Genomic DNA, 22905 nt, shown 5'->3' with positions numbered 1-22905 from the left:
CTTTACTGAGCCATTCTTTCGCCTAAAATATTCAATTTATTAGAATTACTTTTCTTCCGCCAGCTGCGCATAAGGTTGGCGGCCATGTTGTAAAGGTTGGCTTCTGCGGTGTTGGTCGATTGCCTTACATCTGGTGGATACGTAGCGAAAAAAGTGAAATATTGCCGAAGTTAATCAGAATACCTGCCATATTTTGGCATATTTGGACGCCTGTGATTTGCTTTTACCCTATTGGGTAATTGGTAAGTACTTGAAAGATCGCCACGTCGATTTATTTGAAATTTTTCCCCGTGTGTCACTCGGCGCATAGTTCGTTTAAATTTGCATCGAGTTTGAAAAGCCGGGAGGGAGGCAAATTTTATTCGCTTAGAAATGTAGCCGTGAGACGTAAGTTTCATGTAGAAAACATAAATTAATTATAAAATTGTTCGATCAAAATTCTCAATTTGTTTCCGGGGTTTGCAATAGACAGGGAGACCGAAAAAGTTTGCTTTTTGTGTAATTTCGATGATGCCAGGGAGTCCGTATTCAGATTTCCGTATTTACGTCGGCGTGTCAAAGGTTAACGACCACGCAGTCAGACTGTCGGTTGCATAGAATTTATAAATAGAAAAACCCGGGAACACTTCAAGCTTTGTTTGCTTTGTATTATTGTGCAAATAAAGTGCATCCGTCGATAGAACAACTTACAAATTACAATTTTTATGGTACCTTTTACGATTTTATTCTTTGTTAATAGCTAATAATGCTATCTTCAGCGTAAATTATAATATTCAGCCTGGTGTTAAACTATTCAAATCTTCCAACGTTTCAAATATTAGAGAAAGTTAGCTTTAGCTTTATTTCGCATTATTTTTCTTACTGCCCGGGCCATTTAGAGAACCTCCTATACACATGTTGTTATGCTAATTCTAACAGTTGTAGTAACCTTTTTTGGGCTTTCAAGTTCAGTTTCTGACATAATTTTTAATTTATGTTTTTGGGACAGAGATCACTAATACACTATCTTATTTGCCGTTGGATAGAAAACTTTACAATGTATGTAAATAGAGACAAATAATTTCATTGTATTTTCTTTGTAAGTGCATGATTTAGGCTACATATATTGTTATAATAAAGAAGAGTGATATGAAACTAAAATTAGATTCATCAGTGAAGGTCATGACCTTGCAGCTGTCCTGGTTTGACCTTCTCTATTGAGATGCTGTTCTACTTTGCATGTAATTATCCAGTTCTTGAATATGTTTGCCAAATTTCTGTTTGTAACAAAGAAAGGTGGAATACTTTTATTGAAAATACCTGTGAATGAAAGTCTTTCTGTGCTCTTAGCCCCAAGTATCAGATATTTTCCAGTTCTTAACAGTTTTGGCTAAAAATAGTAAAACTGTAATACAGAGATAGTACATGTACATTGTACTTTGTAGATCATGAAATCCTGTAGCACTCAATCACTTCCTGTGTGTTATTGCTTAGGTTTATGATTGGAAAACCCCAGTTCTTGCCTCCTTCCTTCAAAAAATTATTGTAGTAAAATTGGATCCCATATGATGGTTATTATTCTACCTACTCCCTGTCATCAGACCACTGGTTAGGAACTCAGTAGGGAATAAAAACACATCTTTCCAAGATGGAGATTTTATCAAATATTTAGAAGAAAAGGAAAAAAAGAGGAATTCTTTCCCTTAAAAAAAAAAAAGAAGTACCCCCCCCCCCCCCAAAAAAAAAAAAAAAAAAAAAAACATTTAAAAAAAAAAAATAATAAATATAGCCAGCAACTAGAGTTTGATGTGTATTAATGAAGCCCAGGTAAATATACACCACAGTGTAATGACCAAACTGACCTTTGTACTTATAGTCTTTTCTGTGTCCAAATGATAAACTTTAGGTTGATTAATAGTGCATATTTGCTGGTTCTTAATATACATGTACCCCAGCACTATTTTATATGCTGGGCCAACAAAATGACAATATTATTATATCTACATCCTAAGTAGGATTCTTGCCACGTTTTAGGGCAACTGTAGAATCCACTTATATAAATTCTTGATAAATAGAAAATTTATTCATTTACACGTTATTATATTATGCAAATTTATCAAACCTCTATCACATTGTTCTGAGAAGGACATTGCTTAGTCAGAGTCAAAGTGTATTTTGAATATCTTTTTTTTTTTAGAATGTTGATTTTGTATCCAAAAATATGTAGTCACCAAGTATGCTAAAAATGGATCCATTATACATGTGCTGCATATCCATATTAACTCTGTATGTTTCTGTGCATGCATGAAGTAGAATGTTTGGGAGAAAATTCAATATAGTTGTGTACTATTTTTGTCTCATCAGTTGGAATTAAAAAAAGAAAAAAAATACTGGTCACAATTTTTAAAATTCTAATTAGGTCTCAAAAAGAAGGTATTAAGCATTATTTAATGTGTAGGGAATTTCCGTCACAAAAAAAGTGTTTTGTTTACTGTTTGTTTTCTAGAATGCCAGACATTCCTTACCCTTCAGTACTACTCCTAATACTGAATAAAATACTATGTGTTTTGTAAACACTTCTTTTGTCGTTTCAGGTTGACAGTCACCATGGTCATTGAAAATTTCCAAGGATCCCGTTTTGCTCCAACTACAGGGATGACGTGTAAAGAACTGTGTGAAAATGATGATTTAGGGACCAGTTTAGTCCTGGATCCATACTTAGGTTTTACAACTCATAAAATGAATACCAGGTATAGTATGCCATGTTCCTTGTCAGAAGTAATCAATCAACCAATCAACTCTCAGTACTTGAATGAGAATTTTACCACCCTGGCATGTTGTAAAATAACGGACATTCAATTTCTTTGTTGATACAATGACTGGCACTCCACATGTTAGGCATGCATTACTATAAATGTGTGTGTATAAGTTGACTTTCCTGTTCTATTTTGACCCTCTAGCATTGTTGTAATGCTATTCCAGGTACCGAGAATTTTTTACAAATCTACAAAAATGAAATTGTTCTGTCAATCCTTTATAATTTTTACGGGTAAATCAATCAATCAAAATCCAAAATGAATTACAGTTCTATCATACTGAACAGGGGTGAATATATTCTGTCCAAGTGCATTTACTAGTTAGTACTTGTAGTCTGGTCACAGACACCACAATTTCTTAGCTGTCTTTGTTGGAAAAGTCAATTGTAACCATACAATATTGCTTGACTGCCACCCAACTGTGCCATATTAATTGAAGGATTTTAAAAGCCTCTGAACCCAGATATCTTCCTAACTAGAAGCCCCCCCCCCCCCAAAAAAAAAATAAATAAATAAATAAATAAATAACTGGATTCGGCCAGTCATTACTAATTGAATAAGACTAGAGTTATGTAGATTTATGCACTACTATTCATTATGTGTTAACTAATAGAGGCTTTATGGTGCAAGAAGTATATATTTTGCTAATAGACGATGGAGGTAAATCCTGCCATTACCGTTTGTAGACAGTATTGTAAGTTACTATGACTATGGTGTAGTTGTTGTTGAAATGATGATTTGGTATGATAGGAATTGCCGTCTGAAACGACAACTGAAGCTAACATGACCCAAATCTGATCAGCAGTATTAAGTAATTGTTATTCTATAGCCAACATGAAATTCAACCAGAGCATGCAATGGGGTTGAGTGATGTGTGAGGGTACCCTGTCACAGCTTACTTTACAGACTGGCTCAGGGATATGAGATTATTTGCAGTTGTGGTAATAATCTTGGATTAAATAGATTAGTATTACTGTTGATTTGAAGAGCAAAACATATTGGCCTGGAGGGCAACTTAGCCATTAACCATTAGCGCATGACATTCTAAGAAATAGTCCTAACATTTCCACAAATTTTTTTCACAACAACAGATTTCGACCAGTGACAGCAAGATCAGAGCAGCTTAGACAAACTGTGGACAAATTCCACAAGAAAAAGTCTACTCTAGAAGACACTTTGAAATCTTTAACATCAGGTGACTGGTACAGATTATATTTCATGAATAAATCGAAGAATCAACAAAATACATTTAAGGAGCACGTAAGTATTAAAAGTTACTGTACAATAATGACAGTCCATTACTCACCAGTCATATGAATTAAATGTAATGGTGTAGCAGTGTCAAGCGTTTACCAAGGTGCAATATGTTGAAATGATGATTTGGTATGATAGGAATTGCCGTCTGAAACGACAACTGAAGCTAACTTGACCTAAATCTGATCAACGATGATTCACAAAATAACCAAATACAGTTGTACACTATTCAGTGTTCTCCTTAGAATTTGTCCACAAGAGGGCGCTGTGATCTGTAACTTTTACCTACTTACTTGTTGGGGACCGGGTAGGGAATGTCTAGGGTCAGTTTCAGAATCATTTTGACCTAAAATGATGTTGTATTCATGAGGTCTAAATCAAGAAAGTAGTGAAAAAGTGCAGTAGTGCAGTGTTGGGATGATTAATAACTACAAAGAAGAAAAGTAATGAATTTGAATGGAAAAATGGTGAATTGACTCCGAGTTGCTAACCTTACATGAAGCCACAATTCATTATTTTCCATTCAAAGTTCAATAATTTTTATCTTTCTTGATTTTAATATTTAGCCCTGTAATGTGACATGGGTTGTACTTTAACATAACATTTTGAGGGTTAGACTGTATTGATACATCGTGTTGTCATGGCTTCTTAAGTGCTGGCTGATAGCGTGGCACAAATGTCTATCTTATAGACTAGTTGAGAGTCTGTGATGTTCTGATGACAGTGATGTGATGGTTTTTCTATTTTGACAGATATCAAGGTATCTCATGATGTTCTCAGGTGAAGCAGGTTTTGAAATTAAACAATGTAACCGATACTCCTTGGAAGGACAGGGTGCAAAGATTGTCAGCACAAAAGAATGGTAAGGGAGATTATCATACATACTTACAATCACATGCGTCATTGCGTGCACATAGTATTGGTACTTATGCTGCGATGTAGTACCGAAAACATAAACGTGACCAGAAATGATGTGAGGACTGGGTACTTATTTTAGATTTTGGATTATAACAATTTTATCATGGCCTCCTACTTGCAAAATTAAATGAACAACATATGCCAAGTCCTTGTTTGTAACTCAGTACATAGCAAATGATTAATAAATGTATTGCAAACATTTTACACATTTTTCATGTTTTTGCAATGTATTGAGTTAAAAACACAGATTTGGTCTGTCTTATTTCACATTGATTTTTAAAGTAGGAAGCCATGATAAAATTGTATAAATTAAAAAATACCCAATCCTCATCCATATAGCCACTATAATGTACAGCTGTATGCAAGTAACTGTACATGTACAGCAAAGTTCATTGAAATTTTGTGTGGATATAATCACTCTGTAATCAAGAAAGTGTAAATACTAATAAATAAATAAATAAAAAAATTGAATATATTGCCATTTGACAAAAACTCACCATTAGAGATGTCACCCTACCATGAGTGAAGTTACATCAATGTCCGTTGATAGCTTATATTAGCATGCCACATACAGTATGTGTCTGTTTGCATACCGATCATTCTCAGCACCTGAAATAAAATTTTACATCTAGGCATGTCGATAGAAATGAGAGTTGTATTCAATTTAACTTTTTGTTCCAAACACAACTTGAAAATTTTACCTGAAATTTTCGACTGCATACTTCAGTGGTGTAGCAGTGCAAAGCATTTACCAAGGTGCAATATGTTGAAATGATGATTTGGTATGATAGGAATTGCCGTCTGAAACGACAACTGAAGCTAACTTGACCTAAATCTGATCAACGGTGATTCACAAAATAACCAACTACGGTTGTACAGTATTCAGTGTTCTCCTTTGAATTTGTCCACAAGAGGGCGCTGTGATCTGTAACTTTTACCTACTTACTTGTTGGGGACCGGGTAGGGAATGTCTAGGGTCTGGCGACTGTTTCAATATCATTTTGATCTAAAATGGTGTTGTATTCAGAGTATGACATTCATAAGGTTGAAATCACGAGAGTAGTCAAAAAATGCAATAGTGCAGTGGTGGGATGATTAATAACTACAAAGAAGAAAAATAATGAATTTTGATTGTGTTTGGAACAAAATTTAAATTGAATACTATGGTTGTGTTTTGATTGTGTTTGGAACAAAATTTAGATTGAATACCAACACAGACAAATTTCTATTGGAAAAACAACAACAGCTATTCGGTTTTTTTCGGTTGCTAACATAACTTCCACTTCTCATGCTACACAATGTAACATAAGTGTGCATGAGATGGTCGACCTGTTTGTTGCATTTTGACCTGCTAGCATGAGATAAAATGGTATTGCTGGTACCGAGAAGCAATCTGCCATCATCTTATTTCTGACTTAAATTCATATGTCACAGATATGTACCTATTATCACATCACTGCAGGTCATAAACTAATAAAAACATAAACTTATATTTCGTTATTTCAGGTCAAGACATGAAAAGATCACATATCTTGTAGGCTGTATTTCAGAACTAACCCCTGTAGAAGAAAACCAGTTACTGAGACATGGGGAAAATGACTTCAGTGTTATGTATTCCACGAGGAAAAACTGTGCTCAACTCTGGCTAGGGCCAGCCTCTTTTATCAACCATGGTAAGTCTTTAAAAAAATGAAGTTAACTAATCCGATTGACATGTAGACATCGTATCTTTTAGGGTTACTACACATCAAATATTTGTATGTGCCTCACAAATGAATCTCTGCCAAGATGTTATTTGGTTGTTCAGAAATCTTCATACTATTCTTAGTTGAAATCAAGAAGAAAAATGAGTTGTCACTATTATGCAATATTTTATATATAGAAATCAATATGATATGAACAATCAAAATAAATAGGGAACTTGCAAACCTGCCATATTGAATGTTGCATCATGGGAAATGTGATAATAAATGCTAATCAATTAGTATTATGAACAATATTGTTACATTGTTTATAACCATAAATGGTCAATTCATAGTTACCCTGACCTTTGTGGGAGATTTATTTTATCAGTAGCTCCAGATTAGGTAATACGATAACCACAGATAATCCCATAGTCCTCTGCGTCTGAGCATGCTCAGTCTGGATTGCAAGTTCCCTATCCTTCAATGATTTCAAAATAAACAGGATCAAGCATTCATATGGCAAAGGTTAGATGATTCAAGTTAATTAACATAAATTTTAAACAGATTCCATTCTTCCTTATGTACAATTACCTCTCTGTTTACATACTGTTCATGCTTTGGTGTTTTTTTATGTACTAACTAACACCCTCCTGAGAGAGAGGGGTTAGTGTAAATGGATAGCTGGACAGTTGTTTAACTTTTATTCTTCTTCATAATTTTCAGATTGCAGACCAAACTGCAAGGTAAGTCTTAATAGGAAAGATCTAACGGCAAACAGCTAATACTGCTTATTTGATTAATGACAAAAATGTGTCTTTTAACCACTGTTGTACTATACATCAGGCCAAAATAAATTGTGTAGTTCCAATAACACCCAATTTCAAAATAGCGTAGGAAGGAAATTGTTTTTGTCTGGTTCAGATTGTTACCTTTATATACTAAAGACATTATGGGATACAGCACTGTATTCTGCAGTATTGTTTTATTCAAATGAGGCAGATAACCTCATCAAGTCTTACTCTGTCTCGAGAGACTTTCAAAAACAATTTTGATTTTGATAGTTTGTTTGCAAATTATTTAAAATGTTTATGGTTGGAAGTGAAAGACAGGATCCAAACCCTTGCATCTGTGTTGTTGTCATACACTATGACATTTATTGAACTATGGTAGAACAGCCAATATGGATTACTGTGGTTAGCCCATGGTCAGTACGATAATGAGCTTCAACAAATGACCTTACTAAAAATGAAGTATGCAGTGTTGAAGCCCCACTTGTTGTTGACTTGAACATTTTTGCTTCGAGATGAAATCATTAAGTTGGCCAGATTTTAATAATTACGATTTGTTGGTGGTCGAACTACTTGATTTATGAAATAAAGAAAATTGAAAGAATCTAAAGTCAGACAAGGGTGAAGGGGAGTCATGACATACTGAAGGTTGCAGCCAGTGTGGTCTCATCACTAGTGTTGAATGTTGTGAATGAAAATTAATAAATACGTTTGTAAAATGAAACAAGTCTATACAGTGCAGAGATTGGTCAGTGATATTCCTCAAAGAAGTTTTGTTTTTGCCACTTAATCCCTCTTTCTCCCAACTTATACTTCTTAATTTGTGTAAATAAATATCCCCTGGAGAGAAATGGGATTAAAAAATATGTGATGAATTAGTTGATCTAAAATATGGGTAGGATACAGCCGAATGATATATATTGTAAAGATAACTGATTTATAAGCAAGTGAATAAAGATTCAAAAAATGTATGCAAATATATGCCTAGCAACAACACAATGCCCTTAGCACCATTGAAATGAAAATGTATATTGCAAAAAGAGCAACATGAATGGTTAGGTAAGTGGATAAACTTTCAAAGAATTGACATAATTGACCCATCAATGTAGATACTGCCCATACAAACAGTAAAATTATGGTGTATATAAACTTTTAAAAAAAATAACATAAACTATACAATGCCATTGGTGTAATTTTTGTAGTCAAAATGCAAAGATTAAAAGATGATTTCTGAGACTGTGGGTGGCCAATTTAAAAGAGTAGAATATTGATGGGATTATGACGGTAATTAACTCTGTTATCTGGCTTTGATCAAATATGAAAGGACGTGTATCACTAGAAAAAGGACACTCAAGCCCCAGTTGCTATGACCCCAAGGTCTGATTGTTATAAAACTTTACCTTATCATCACGGCCAATAAAAAACACTGTTGAAAATATTCTTTCACTACTCCTTCAGATTTCGTACAATGAGTGTTTTCCAAGTCTTTCTATTAAATTTGGTACAAGTTTGGAAGTTGGAATAGTATGCCAATGTATACACTTAAATGAATACCGTAATACCACACTTAAAAATTAATACTTGCCAAATACTATCAAGTCCAGTGATACAGTGTAAAATACCAATGTGAGAAACTGTAATTGAAACAAGTGGTTAAACCACTTACCTCTTACCACTGCGGTCAGAGTGTGAACCCATTCAGGGTTGTCAGTGACTGAGTGGTTAAACCACTTGCCTCTTACCACTTCAGTCATGGTTAAATTTACCACGCTGTTCAGTTTGACTCTACTGAACAACACAGGTTTTCCCCGGATACTCCAGTTTCCTCCTGCATTAACACTGAACCCATGAGGGATGGCCCTCGCTGGACTTCTTGGGAGACAAGTGTTTATATACTTAAAGAACTATCCAGTATAAATAAAGATAATTATTATTATTAAGCATAACCCGACTAATTTGTGTTGATTTCTGCAAATATTTACAGTTTGTATCTACTGGAAGAGACACTGCATGTGTACAGGTACTGAGAGATATTGAGCCTGGCGAGGAAATCACTTGTTTCTATGGTGATGGTTTCTTTGGAGAAGACAACTGTTACTGTGAATGTGAAACATGTGAAAGGTATGTTTGTATTTAGTTATAATAATAATAATAATAATAATAATAATAATAATAATAATAATAATAATAATAATAATGGTTTATTAATCTCAGCCATTGTGACCAAAAGGCCAATTTACACTGAGTTACAAAAAAAAAATATACAATTGAATCCAATTTAAAAAGGATCTCTACAAGGTAAAACCACAATCAGCATAAAATTTACACAGAACGCCAAAACACAATTTACAGAAATACACAAAACACGAGAACGCAAGGAAAAGCATGTAGTAAACACTTTACCTATTGCGAAACAAATTTACACAGTACACTATCGGACTACATTCTTTGCGTTTTGTGCGAAATGAAAAATTCACACGGTTGATAGAAGTAGATATCAGAAAAGATAATGGTGATTTGGAACGTTTTTGCGCATATTTCAAGCACCACAGAACCAGTGACATAGACAGGGGTTGTCGTGACATACAATAACCAGGGGATATAAACCATATTTTCTGTTCAAAGACAATAAATTGGCTTGTGCATAGTGTAATATCACTCATTCTCTTCAAAGTGCCAGTCTTCTTGTTGGAACTGTGACCAAAGGAAAATGACCTAAGTGGCCTTGTCACTACGAGTTATTCGATGAGAACTGACAAAACCCTTAGTATTTTCCAGCTGAATGATGAAAACTATTGGGGAAGGATGTGGTCTTACCATCAAAAGTTTAATTTATGAAAAATGAGGGAAAGTAATGCTTTTTGAACATTTGACTTTTATTTCCAGCACTGCAGATCTAGTGACATAGAAACAAGTTGTCATTGCCTAGAACAACCTGGGTATAAAACTAGGATTTTTTAAACAGATTATTAACTCTTTAGTGGGGTCTAACATCGATAGAATATTTGTACAGCAAACTATACACTCATCTGAAAACATATACATAAGAAGTTTTTAGACAGAAATGAATGAATAACCATCATATCTGTTTTTTTTCTCTCAATTTCTTCAGGAGACAAACTGGGGCCTTCACACCTAAAGATACCTCTGAGAAAGATGTATTATCAGAAACAACGTATAGACTACGAGAAACTGATAATAGGTTGTCAAGGATGAAAAGGGAAAGTGAAAAGAAGAAGAAAAACAATGGCGCAGTTCAGAACGGAAGATGTCGATCTACATCAAGATCGAGGGGTAAGAACAGTTCACAAGAAAAGTCCAGTCAGACGTACTTTTGCCTTTACTGGGCTTTAGTACAATTGTATTGATTACTGCTGCTGCTGCTGCAAACTTAGATATGATTTTAGGTCAGAAAATAGCACCTCGGTATCTAGTCTGTAAAGTATGCCATGACAGGGCGCCCTCACACATCAGTCAGCCAATGATGGGGGAACAACACAATGTATGTTACAGTGTACTTGGTAACTTCCTGACCATTGTAATCATGTAAAGAAGCCCTACTGCATTGGACATGTGTTCAGGTATCTTGGGGAATTTCATGTAAAGGTTTATGGGACCCTCTGGTGATGACATCACTTTTACCACAATTGACACTCTTTTGTGTTTGTCAAGACAGAGATTGTTGAACAAGGCATATAATGTGGACTAACCATACAGTGTTCTGAAGTTTGGCACTTTAAAATTGTCGTTGATTGACACAAATTTGATTGATAGACAATATTTCAACAAGATTCTTGTTACCTGAAATATTAGTTTACTCCCCATTCACATTCACAACATTTCTTGGTCAACACCCTGACAACTATGCTGCACACTATGGATAGACGACTATGCTGCAAACTCTATATATAAATTACCGTAGACACTTTGAGAAGAAGTCAATCTTCTTGTTCTATTTTGACCCTCAAGCATGAGGTAAAATGTTGCCTTTAGGTACTGAGAATTATCTATGATTACATGTGTTTTAACAGTGATGCCTAATTGTGTGTTTTCTATATCATTACATAGGGGGACCAAAAAGTGGCGGAGGAAGTCATAGTAGACAACATCGAAGAGGTCGTTCTCGGGGAAGCCCTTCACGTCTGGGGGTTGGGTCACGCTACAGTTCAAACTATGGCAAAAGGAGAAATCCCAAACTGACGAAGTATGATGCTGAATTGATCAAAGCACAAGGTTATAGACTCCGAGAACCCAAAATTGTATTAACACCTCAGAAACTCAGCCCATCGCAGACTGTCAAAGTCAATCATGAAGGAAGGATGCTGCAAGTTGTACGCAAACGACTGAAAATGGAAGGTAATGTTGATGGAAGCGAAATGGAGTCAACAGTAGAATCTGACTTTGCATCTGACTTTGATGGTCTATCACTCTTGGGACTTGATACAGATTCTCAGGAGGAAAGCCAAGGGGATGTCACTGTGAAACAAGAAATCTGTGGTGGTGATAATAATGAGAAGTCGTTGACTGTTGATGCAGAAATGCCATCACTCCAGAACATAAAAGTAGAACCGCCAGACTGTGATAACATAGAAATTAAGTCTGAAAAAGAAGACTCAGATTCATATTGTCCAGCATGTGAAATCAAGAAAGAGAACGAAGAGATAACTCAAGAAGTCGAGTTTAACAACCAGAAAGTTTCGAACAATGAAATTAAAGAGGATTGTAACCTGGTGAATAATCAAGTGAAAATATGCAATCAGGGTATAATGACTGCTTCACCTTTCTCTAGTAGTTTAAATCCATTCAACATGGAGAGAGGCATGTCACAAGGTGTTGCACCATTGTCGCCAGAATCTTACACATTCAACGATATAAACTCTGCTAATGATACTGTTGTTGCCCCTGCAATCTCATACAGAACTAGCTTGGAAGCCATTACTCGCATTAAGATTAAAATTAAAGCTAACACGACATCTACTAAATGTACTGTCACAGAAACAGACTCAATCTCAAGACAACAGAACAAACCAAGGAATGTATGCAAAGTCAAAATTAAAGTACCCAAGAAGACTAAAGTACGCGTAAAGAAAAATTTACGGACAAATTGTGCGGGCAGGAAAAAGAAATTGACATATTATAATGCTGAACTTATCAGGCGAGAAAAAGACAAGATTCCTAAAATCACAATACGGCTTAAAAAAAGTCACTGTAAATCTATAAACAACTGCAGTAGTAGTAGTAGTTTTAGTAGCAGTAGTAGTAATGTAGAAGAAGAGAGCAGAGTGGTAGATACAAAGAAATTAATGAAAACGGAACATCCTGTTGGACCAAAACTCCCCAAACTCTCCGACTATTTCATATCATCCGAGTCAGACTTCAGCAAAGTCACAAGTGAAGAAGACATGCATATATTCGATACTCCAGAAAGTTTTTGTCAAGATGATAATGTTGAAACGCAGGGTACAAATTTATATCCGAACAGCGCTGAAACAAACGTACATGATATGAACGAGTTCTTCTCGGATTCTAGTGTCAGAATAAATACAAGTGATGATGATATCAATACTGATAGAGAAAATACTGTGGATGAGTTAGCAAATGAAGTTAAAATACCAGACCTGCCAAATTTAGGTGTATTAAATGACTCCGATTTCAGTACTGGTATTCATGGTCTATCAAGAGACAGCTACAACGATAGTGAAGAGGAATTCTCCAGTGAAACGCACAATATTATTAATTTAGACGGAAGAGAAATTCCATTTCCAAAACTGCCATTTTTCTACTTGCCTGATGATGAAATAAAACAGACATGTAGAGGACCCTGGGGAAATTACAAAGGACCGATCATTGATACTGCTAAATTACTGAAATATTCCGAAAAACTGTTGTTTCCGCGTCCAATGAAGTCTGATCTACCAGAGTTTGGCATGATTGGAAGTTTAAGTAGTGGCTTTGGAGATGACATAGCAAGTATGTGCAATGCAAATAACAATAGTCTTAGTAGAGAACAGGTAAATGCTTGGAAACTGCCAACCCCGCCATATCAGCCCGCTATCGCGACACCACACTCACAGACTGATTTCTGTCTTTCTACTGATGTACTCAGTACCAACGGGTGCAATAATAACAGGGAAGCAGGTCAGCTAATGGAGAGTCCAAGGAAACTGGACGATCCTTGGACTGAACACAGCAGTGTGAATGACATTTGGAAAGAGAAGAAAAAACGCAAACAGAAACCAAAAGATCAGACTTTGAAAAGTGACAGCAATACTCAGAAAAAAGTGTGTTCAATGCCTGGGTCTCCTGAACCCAAAATAATACAACTCTTCAAAGAGGAAAATGCTTATATGGACAGTAAATTGTCCAGTAAAAACAAAAGGAAACGAAAGACTCGTCAGAAAAAAAAAGCCACTGCATATTGTATGGCTCCTCGACTATCGCAGCTTCAGGACATGTACGAAAACCCTCGCAATCCCGCTTATCAGAACACCGATCAGATTAATCATACTCATGAGCGACTTATGAAAGTGTTGCCATTACAGACAGATAGTGACTGTACAACCAGTCCTGTCATTCTGCTTGAAACTCCCACAAAATTGATAAGCCCTGTGGCATCACCTCGGCGAAGCCCGGGCAACAAACACTGCAGTAGTAGAACAGAGAGTCACTCCCTCAGGACAGGAAATGATGTATACAATCCACCAGAGCTCTTAGAAAACAAGATTACAGCGCAGCCGAAAAGAAAGCACAGTGAAGACCAATACCAATTTTGTTTGCCCAAGAAACTGAAGATGAAATTTGGCGATGATCGGTTCGAACGTTCCATCCCAAAACAAAGCAAGGACGTGATAGTGCTGAGTGAGGACACGGATGAAGAGACTGCATCACCAGATAACTGAAATATAAGTGTAATGATAAAAGTGTATGTAATAGGTGCAACTTGGACCAGATGTAAAATGTGTAGACATGAAGCAGGGACCTGAACTATAGATGCAGTGAGGACCAGATGTGTAGATGCAACTAGGACCCTATAAGAATAAAGTAGATGCAGCAAGAACAACATAGAAACATGTAAACACAGCAAGGACCAGAATTCAATAGGGACATAGTCAAGTTGAAAGTTCGATGTCCAAAATGATTACTTCATTCAGATTATTTATGATTACATATTCATGAGGAGTGTGAAGAACTGAGCTCTCATAATGAGTGTGAACAACTGTGAACTATCTGTACACAACAAACTCTGAAAGATTGGTGGTTTTTCACCCAAAACGTTAGCTGTTAACAATTATTTTTGACCGTGAAAATTCTCCTTTACTACGTCCCTACTGCAATGTAACATGTTAGAAGTATCACTTTATTTGAAGCCCCAGTAGTTGTAACTTGAGCTATATTTTTCTGCAATTTTTTGACATTTTCAACTCCACATGTGTGACCACCGATTGATCCATCTCAAAATCCCACTAATTTACAGTATGTAGACACGTATTGAATTATCAGTACTTATCATTATACGATTTACATACATATAAACATGTAGCACGCCCAGCTGCATGTTCACCTTGTTATGAAATAACAGTAGTATAAAGTACAATAGTATTATTTCATAATATGGTGTATATGTATATCAACTGGACATACATTAAAAAGTAAATTTTTATCAAAAAGCACAAACATGAAATTTAAAGATGAAATAAAGTGTAATAGTAGACAGGTTGTTCAACTATTACAAGGATTGAATCATTTACAGTCACTATTTCAGTGAACTATTTTTCAGACAATGAAATAATAGTGAAAACTAACAGCTACTGGGGCTATATATATATTGTATGCTAAGGATTTAGAATCCTGGTGACAGAGGGGTAGAAATCTCATAACATTTGCAGTCCCCAATATTAATACACCTTAAAGTGGCCATATGGATGAGGATTGGGTATTTATTTTGAATTTTGAATTTATAAAACAATTTTATCATGGCTTCCTACTTGAATAATCATATGGAACCGCATATGTCAAGTCCTTGTTTGTAACTCAATACATTGCAAAAGATTACTAAATGTGTAAAATCTTTGATATTGTACGTACCATAACAAACTTCTTACACATCTTTTAGCTTTTTGCAATGTTATGAATTTCAAACACAGACTTTGTCAATGTTGTTTCACATAGATTTTTCAAGTAGGAAGCCATGATAAAATTATTTTGTAAATTAAAAATCCAAAATAAATACCCAATTCTCATCCATGTGACCACTTTAAAGTGGCCATGTGGATGAGGAGTGGGTAAACAGAACCACATGGATCTGAAGAATAAGGTCAAGAAAGTCAATCTGTTGGTTGTGATACCCTCTCCTTATTTAAATGCTTTGTCAGCCCTATATATTTCAAAACAGAATGTTATGAAAATCATACTACTATGTTAGATGTAGTAGTAATGTAAGAAATTAATTTATATGATAGTATTTGATGTATGTTAGTATCAAAATAATGCCATTCTTCAATTCAGTGGGGAAGGATACATTGTGAATTCAGTACATTTAATAACTTGTAAAGTAAACGAAATGAAATATGTTGGCCTCTTAACTTATCACTATGGGAGTGGGCATTAATCATAACTTAGGCAGAAGTGACATGATATTGGCTTTGGTTAGGAACATCGGTTAAAGACAGAACTGCCCTGTATAAAGAGGATTATGGCTAATCTATGCAAATGCGGGAAATTCAAACTGCTGTACAGAGCACTAGCTTCTGGGTCTTGTTTCCAGCATTTCCAGCACGGGGAAAAGACTTGCTACCATGATAGTGTATATATTAGCATACTAAGGTTCCTGTGTGATAGGATGGTGAAAAGACTTGCTGCCATGATAGTGTATAGATTAGTATACTAAGGTTCCTGTGTGATAAGATGGGGAAAAGACATGCATTGTGAAAGAACCACACTGCCATGATAGTATGTATACACCAGTATGGCATACTAAGGTTCCTGTGTGATGGGATAGTGATGGTGAAAAACTTGTATGGTCTTTGAGACTATACTGCCATGATAGTGTATACACTAGCATGAAATTCTAAGGGTCTTAGACTCTACAATATCTCCATACCTATCCACTTTTTTGAAGATTGAAGAAATTTTAACAGAAATACAGGATTCACAACACATAAGACCTACTCCAACTGCTTAGTATAGATAGTGCAATGGAAATAATCAATTGGTCCCCTGCCATAAGACATGACCTGCTATTTTGTTAACCCAAGTTTGTTTTTTGTGATGTCAAAACCAAGTTTTGAACTGACTAATAGAGCTGCAGTTCTCTCCCTTCGTAGATGAATAGATAAGTTGTGTATATATATATATATAGTATGTTTGTGTGTCTTTGCCTACCACTGTAAAGGGATGCCAACTTTCAAGAGGAGAATTAAATTGCGTGTGAAAACAATATTTTGTCCTTGTTCATTAATATTCTCTCTCTCTCTCTCTCTCTCTCTCTCTCTCTCTGCGAAACAAGTTTTGACCAAAATAATTTCTCCCCAGCCCCCTCCGCTATAAACTTTGATCCCAGCCAAAGGAGTCACCATAATAACAATCATGATGTGTTGGTAGTAAATTGTCGTTATCTATCAAGTAAAATAACAGCTTAACAAGAATTCAGATGATGCCTTCAAATTGTAAGTTCTTTCGCTTTCTATGTTGCTACTGGATCCAACCCATCCCCTAACTTAATTACACCGTTCTGCCCACGAAGTTAAACTTTGAAAACATGTGGTGTAACTTGTAAGTTGCCGAACAAGAAAAAACACCCACCCCTACCAGGTATCGCATGTGGATGACAAAAGGTTTGCCAATAATTTTGACGGACATTGACAAATTTATGACAAAAATGCGGCGACAAACCGGGCCATACCAAACGTGACACACGATGTCGTCATTTCGTGTGGCGCGGTACGGAACGGCCTCGGTGAGGAAATGACGTCATTCAAACATGACCGTTCTTTATTTTCCCGTCTTGTTAACAGAAATTAAGCATACAAAAGTGTTATTCGTTGAACTGGCTGTATATTTTATCAGAATGCGTATTTTGGCTAGGGAACCACATACGAAAGTGGAAGAAGGACTTGCATAACAGTTGGTAGTGGTTTATCAATAATATTAATATCATAACTAGGCAAAACCCATAAGCTCGCACAGGGTAGATTCATTTGTGACCGGCTGCCTGGGCCAGGGTTGATACACTTGATTTGGGTCATTTTCCAGGGGTATTGACAGTCAAAATTTATTTTATTGAATGACATCTAATTCTCTCTAACATGGACGAGAAGTAAAGAAAGTCAACACTCTATGCAGTTGTTGGTTTCAAAAACCATCATAGCCATTAGATTGTTCATTTTCAATCAGCCAACTTAACATAGTATCTTTGGACAAATGTTTTGTTGACATGTTGCCGAACATCACGATTTCTCAATTCAACTCGATGATTTAGGAATGTTACTGTACCAACAAACATAGGAAAGTAGTTATTCTTTTTAGAACATGTAAAAAAATCAATTATCGACAATATAAATATCAAAACCACACTCCCACAACCCAGAAATTAAACTGCTCTATGTCATCAGTGGTCCGTATTGCGTACCGCCGTGCATCAAACTTCCAAATAGTGTAACAATTTCTCCTTGAGGTACAGTGATGCCTCGATACTCGTTACAATGTTATGATAATCGTGCCAACAGGCCTACTGTTACAATATTGCAATGCATGGTGATGTTATATCGCCTATGCTATACGATGATACGGTAGCGCGTGGAGAATGCACGTAGTATATAGAAGGCGCATGCGTAGTCACTGCGCGCCGCAATGCATCCCTGGGAGAACCACCAATTTTTTTCAGACATGTACTACTCGAGTACCAGATCTATGCGTTGCGAGTATCATTAGCAACTCCTGTGTCTGGTACAGTCATGAGCGTTACCAGTTCTGTCATGCGCTGTCGTGTGCAAGTAAAGGTCAAACCCCACTGCGTAATCTTCCTACGTCGACTGACTGACAGTTATATATTATGTATATAGCGTTTGATTACGTAATTATTGTTTGTGCCACCCCACCCCCGTGCACCCCACCCCACTCGTACGTCCATGCAGAGACCACGGTGACGAACAGTAAAACTTAAAAAGTCTTTACACAGAAAGATAGACAGGGAAAGGGAATTTCCTAGTATATTGTGTTGACATGTATTAACGTTTGATTAATAAATGCAATGTATCCTCTGTTTATTGTTTATTTGCATGGTGGTCTTTATGTGCGTCTTGCGTTTAATGTTTGCCGCAACTTGGTAATTACGCATCCAGATACATTGTACACAAAATTATATTACCAAGATGTTTTATACGTACGTTCATGCGTTCTCAGTAGTATAGCGCCACCAACATTCACGTTAACTTAAAAAGTCTTATAGTTCACTAACTGACATCTACCAATCCGACTAACGGTTGGTGTATTACCATTTGTCAGTTAGTAGATATTTACACTGGTTATGGAAATATGTTACTAGTAATTTGCCAAATAGCCTACCAGTTTGATCGAGGATATTAGCTGTGCACTAATTAATTCAAAGTTGGTAAGCTACAAAGAGACAGAGAAGACGATAGTTTTGATTTAAAACTTTATCAACTAGAGATGTTATCTGATAAAAACATGAATAACATTATAAAGCTAAGAAATCGCAAAGACACCCACTATTATTTATTCGACCTGGTGTCACCAAGGTTGGTGTGTAGGGGTGATCCTAATGTTTAAAAATGTTTTTGTTTTTTTCCATGGAAAATTTTGGTCGGTCGGTCGATTTAAAAAAGTATATAAATAAAAAATCATCTTTGAATTCATGTTTCTTTGCCTCTCCTTTTCCTCCTTTCAATCATCTTTTCATTGGATTCCTAGAAACAAGCCCTTCTCAGCTTTTCATAGGGACCGGTCAGTTTCTCCAGCCTGGGGGGGGGGGGGCGGTGGATTCTTAAATCGGGCCGACAAAAAGTCACTGACCCCCCCCCCCCCTATCTGTAAAACCCAAAACAGGCTGACCCCCCTATCACTTAATTCTAAAACATGATGACCCCCCCCCCCCCCCCCCCATATATGATATTCGCATGAGTGACAGGTATTTTTTTATCGTGACTCAGTGTGGACTGCTTGACTGTCTTGCATCTACTTTATAAGATCCCGGGTTTTTATATAGCACTATCATAATTATAATTATTGACTACCCAGGGTAAATATATTTGAAAAGGAGTTTAATAGCATCTTGACAGTGAAAGGTAGGGGGAAAGCTTTGAGAAGGGAATATGTACAGCTGTCATGGGGGGTCCTAGGGGGTCTCCCCCTAGAAGCCCAGGAGGTTTTTAACTCTGAAAAGTCAATATTGAGACTATTCAGACATTTTTAGAAAATCATTTCCAAGCTTTACAAGACAGCACCAACATGTAAAAAGCAACTACATAAGGTTGAAATATTTTTGAAATATACTAGTAGTTTGATAGGATCTTGACAGTAAGAGGTAGGGGGAGATCTTGAGACTGGGATGTGTACACCTCATGGGGGGAGGAAGGTTCCAAGGGGGTCTCCCCCTAGAACCCCTGGAGGTTTTTTCCCTCAATTTTGAGACTATTCAGACCCTTTCAGACAATAATTTCCAAGCCTTACAAGACAACACCAACATGTAAAAAACAACTACATAGGGTTGAAATACTTTTGAAATATACTTTAATAGCATCTTGACAGTAAGAGCGGAAGAGCTTGAGACTGGGATATGTCCACCTCATGCGGGGGGGGGGGGGTCTGAGGGGGTCTCCCTCTAGAAGCCCTGGAGGAATTTTACTCTTATAGCCAATATTTACACTATTTAGACCCTTCAAGCAATAACTTAATCCATGCTTTACAAGACAGCAAGTATTAGAAACTATTCTCTATAACTTACACTAAGGGTTGAAATATGTTCTTAAAAAGTTAAATGGCATCATTATATACATGTAATAAAGGTCAGCACATCTAATGGTAGTATCATTGGTAGGGGAGATTTGGAGATTAAGGCAATTTTAGACTATCTTGGCAAACATTTCACATCTTGAAAAGACAATATCATCTCAAATTAGAATAGGGTGAACATATTTAAGAAAAGTTTAATACCATTATGACAGTAAAAAGGTTGTTGGTGCATCTGATTGTTGGTTGAATGCATGAGTGACCTCTGGGGGTGAGGAAGTCCTTGGGGTTTTCCCCCTGGCAGATATGGAGTTTTTTGCTTGAGATACTAAGGCAATGTTTAGGTTATTCATAACCTTTGAGGTAATATTTCCAAGCTTCGAAAAGCTAACGTAAATGTACGTTTTAAATGAGTTTCCTATATCACATAAAATAGACATGTAACATTAGTATAGGGGCATTAATATATGTATAATAAAGTCACCGGTATGTTAGAGAACTTTAGGTGGATATTGTGTTTTATTGTGTTTTTGTGTGGTCATTGTGTTTTAAATTGTGATTGAAGAAAAACATCCTTTCTACAATGGCATATAGCCTTGTCTGAAATGTGGTACATGTCAATATTTGTTCTTGTCCCTGTTTCTTACATGAATTCTTTAATATTACTTATAACTTCAAACATAACTATACATATACATATACATGTATTACCTAGCTACCACACTAGTTACAGAACATGTTATGTAAATGCTTGGCTGTTTCACAATCAATGCTTTACTTATATTGCAGTTTGGGGCAAACTTGAAGGTTTCGTAATGGCAATTTTCATAGATAGTTTATAAATGAAATTAATCTAAATTGTTCTACTCGTCATGTTATTGACACTACAAATCACCACATCTCATCAGATTCCAGTTTCTGTTATACCCTAGGTATGACCACCTAAAGTTCTCTGACATACCGGTGACTATACTATACATGCAATATTAATAATGTCCCTGTACCAATTTTACGGGCCCATTTTTATGTGACATGGGAAACTCATTTAAAACTTACATTTACGTTAGCTTTTCAAAGCTGGGAAATATTACCTCAAAGGTTATGAATAACCTAAAAGTTGCCTTAATAGAAACAAAAAACCTCCCGATCTGTCAGGACGACAACCCCCAAGGACTCCCTCAGCGCCAGAGGTCAAAGGGGGGAGGTCAGTGAGTTTTTGTCGACCCGATCGTATTTTTCTAATTCAAAAATTGGTCTTCTAGTTCAAGTGTCGGTCTTTTAATTCAAGTGTTGGTCTTCTAATTCAAGTGTCGGTCTTCTAATTCAAAAATCGGTCTCCTATACTATACTATACTATACTATACTATACTATACTATACTATACTATACTATACTATACTATACTATACTTTACTATACTATACTATACTATACTATACTACTAGTATACTATACTATACTATACTATACTATACTATACTATACTATACTATACTATACTATACTATTATATACTATACTATACTATACTATACTATACTATACTATACTATACTATACATTGCTATACTATACTTTACTATACTATACTATACTATACTATACTATACTATACTATACTATACTATACTATACTATACTATACTATACTATACTATACTATACTATACTATACTATACTATACTATACTATAGTATATACTATACTACATTATAGTGTAGTGTAGTGTATTGTAGTGTAGTGTAGTATAGTATTGAGGAGTGTTGTATTTCCGTATTTGTTTGCCCAGAGTTTACTTGTATTGTTCATCAAATAGAGATGCCAGTATTATGATAGTGGACTCAGGTTACTAGTATTTATTTCTGTTTCATTATAGCCTCTTTTCGCCAGTTTCCAGGTGAAGAATTTAATTTTCTTTTGAAATTCTTTTTCGTTACTACATGTTCGTATGTATCTGATCGTTTGACCCTTAATGGACCCTTTGAAGACTGAGTTCGGGCGGCAGTATTACCTGTGTAAATATTGGAATGAGTTTTGATATCCAATACTTTGTGTTATTGGTGCCGTTGACATTTGTGGATTGTGATATGTTACTTCCGTATCTGAGCTTTCCAACGAAAATTTGAAAGTTGGATGTATTTGGTTTATTTTTTCACTCAGATTATTTAGTTCAACTTGGGTGCCACAAAATATCATGAAAACGCCACCCCTGAAATGTGTCCAGAGTGATATTTTATCCGTGTAGATTTCAATAATGCGACTTTCCAGTTCATGGAATGTCGGCTATTTTGGGTGATGCCCAAGAGCCAATGCACATGCATGTTTGTGTGTAGAATTCTCCTTTAAATTTAAATGTGTTTTTTCGTGAGAATCACATAATAGTTTTAGGAGATGCACAGGTGGTGGTTTTGGAATGCTATAGTCGATTGTTTGTGTAACTGGCGAGTCAAGTGCTTCGACAACTGACTGCATTGCGCCAGACTGCAAAGTATGTGTGT

General features: G+C 35.9%; 1 protein-coding gene and 3 non-coding genes across 4 annotated transcripts; all 4 read left to right on the top strand.

Annotated features, from left to right (window-relative positions):
* Positions 1 to 109: 109 nt before the first annotated feature.
* LOC144448394 (uncharacterized) lies at positions 110 to 16860 on the top strand. Its single transcript, XM_078138622.1, has 9 exons — positions 110 to 242; positions 2574 to 2729; positions 3887 to 4055; positions 4802 to 4911; positions 6474 to 6640; positions 7376 to 7395; positions 9425 to 9561; positions 10553 to 10734; positions 11509 to 16860. Exons 2-9 carry the CDS (start codon positions 2587 to 2589, stop codon positions 14337 to 14339), a joined length of 3759 nt encoding a protein of 1252 aa, XP_077994748.1. The 5' UTR covers positions 110 to 242; positions 2574 to 2586; the 3' UTR covers positions 14340 to 16860.
* LOC144448734 (small nucleolar RNA SNORD49) lies at positions 3522 to 3595 on the top strand. Its single transcript, XR_013482125.1, has one exon. It is a non-coding gene; the product is annotated as a small nucleolar RNA SNORD49 (small nucleolar RNA).
* On the top strand, positions 4164 to 4237 carry LOC144448739 (small nucleolar RNA SNORD49). Its single transcript, XR_013482130.1, has one exon. It is a non-coding gene; the product is annotated as a small nucleolar RNA SNORD49 (small nucleolar RNA).
* LOC144448738 (small nucleolar RNA SNORD49) lies at positions 5735 to 5808 on the top strand. The gene has a single exon (XR_013482129.1). It is a non-coding gene; the product is annotated as a small nucleolar RNA SNORD49 (small nucleolar RNA).
* Positions 16861 to 22905: the final 6045 nt, after the last annotated feature.

This window comes from Glandiceps talaboti, chromosome 17 (genome assembly GCF_964340395.1).
Source record: "Glandiceps talaboti chromosome 17, keGlaTala1.1, whole genome shotgun sequence".
NCBI classification, from domain to species: domain Eukaryota; kingdom Metazoa; phylum Hemichordata; class Enteropneusta; family Spengelidae; genus Glandiceps; species Glandiceps talaboti.
Note: the sequence above shows the minus strand (reverse complement) of the source record. Positions and strands in the feature narration are given on the sequence as shown.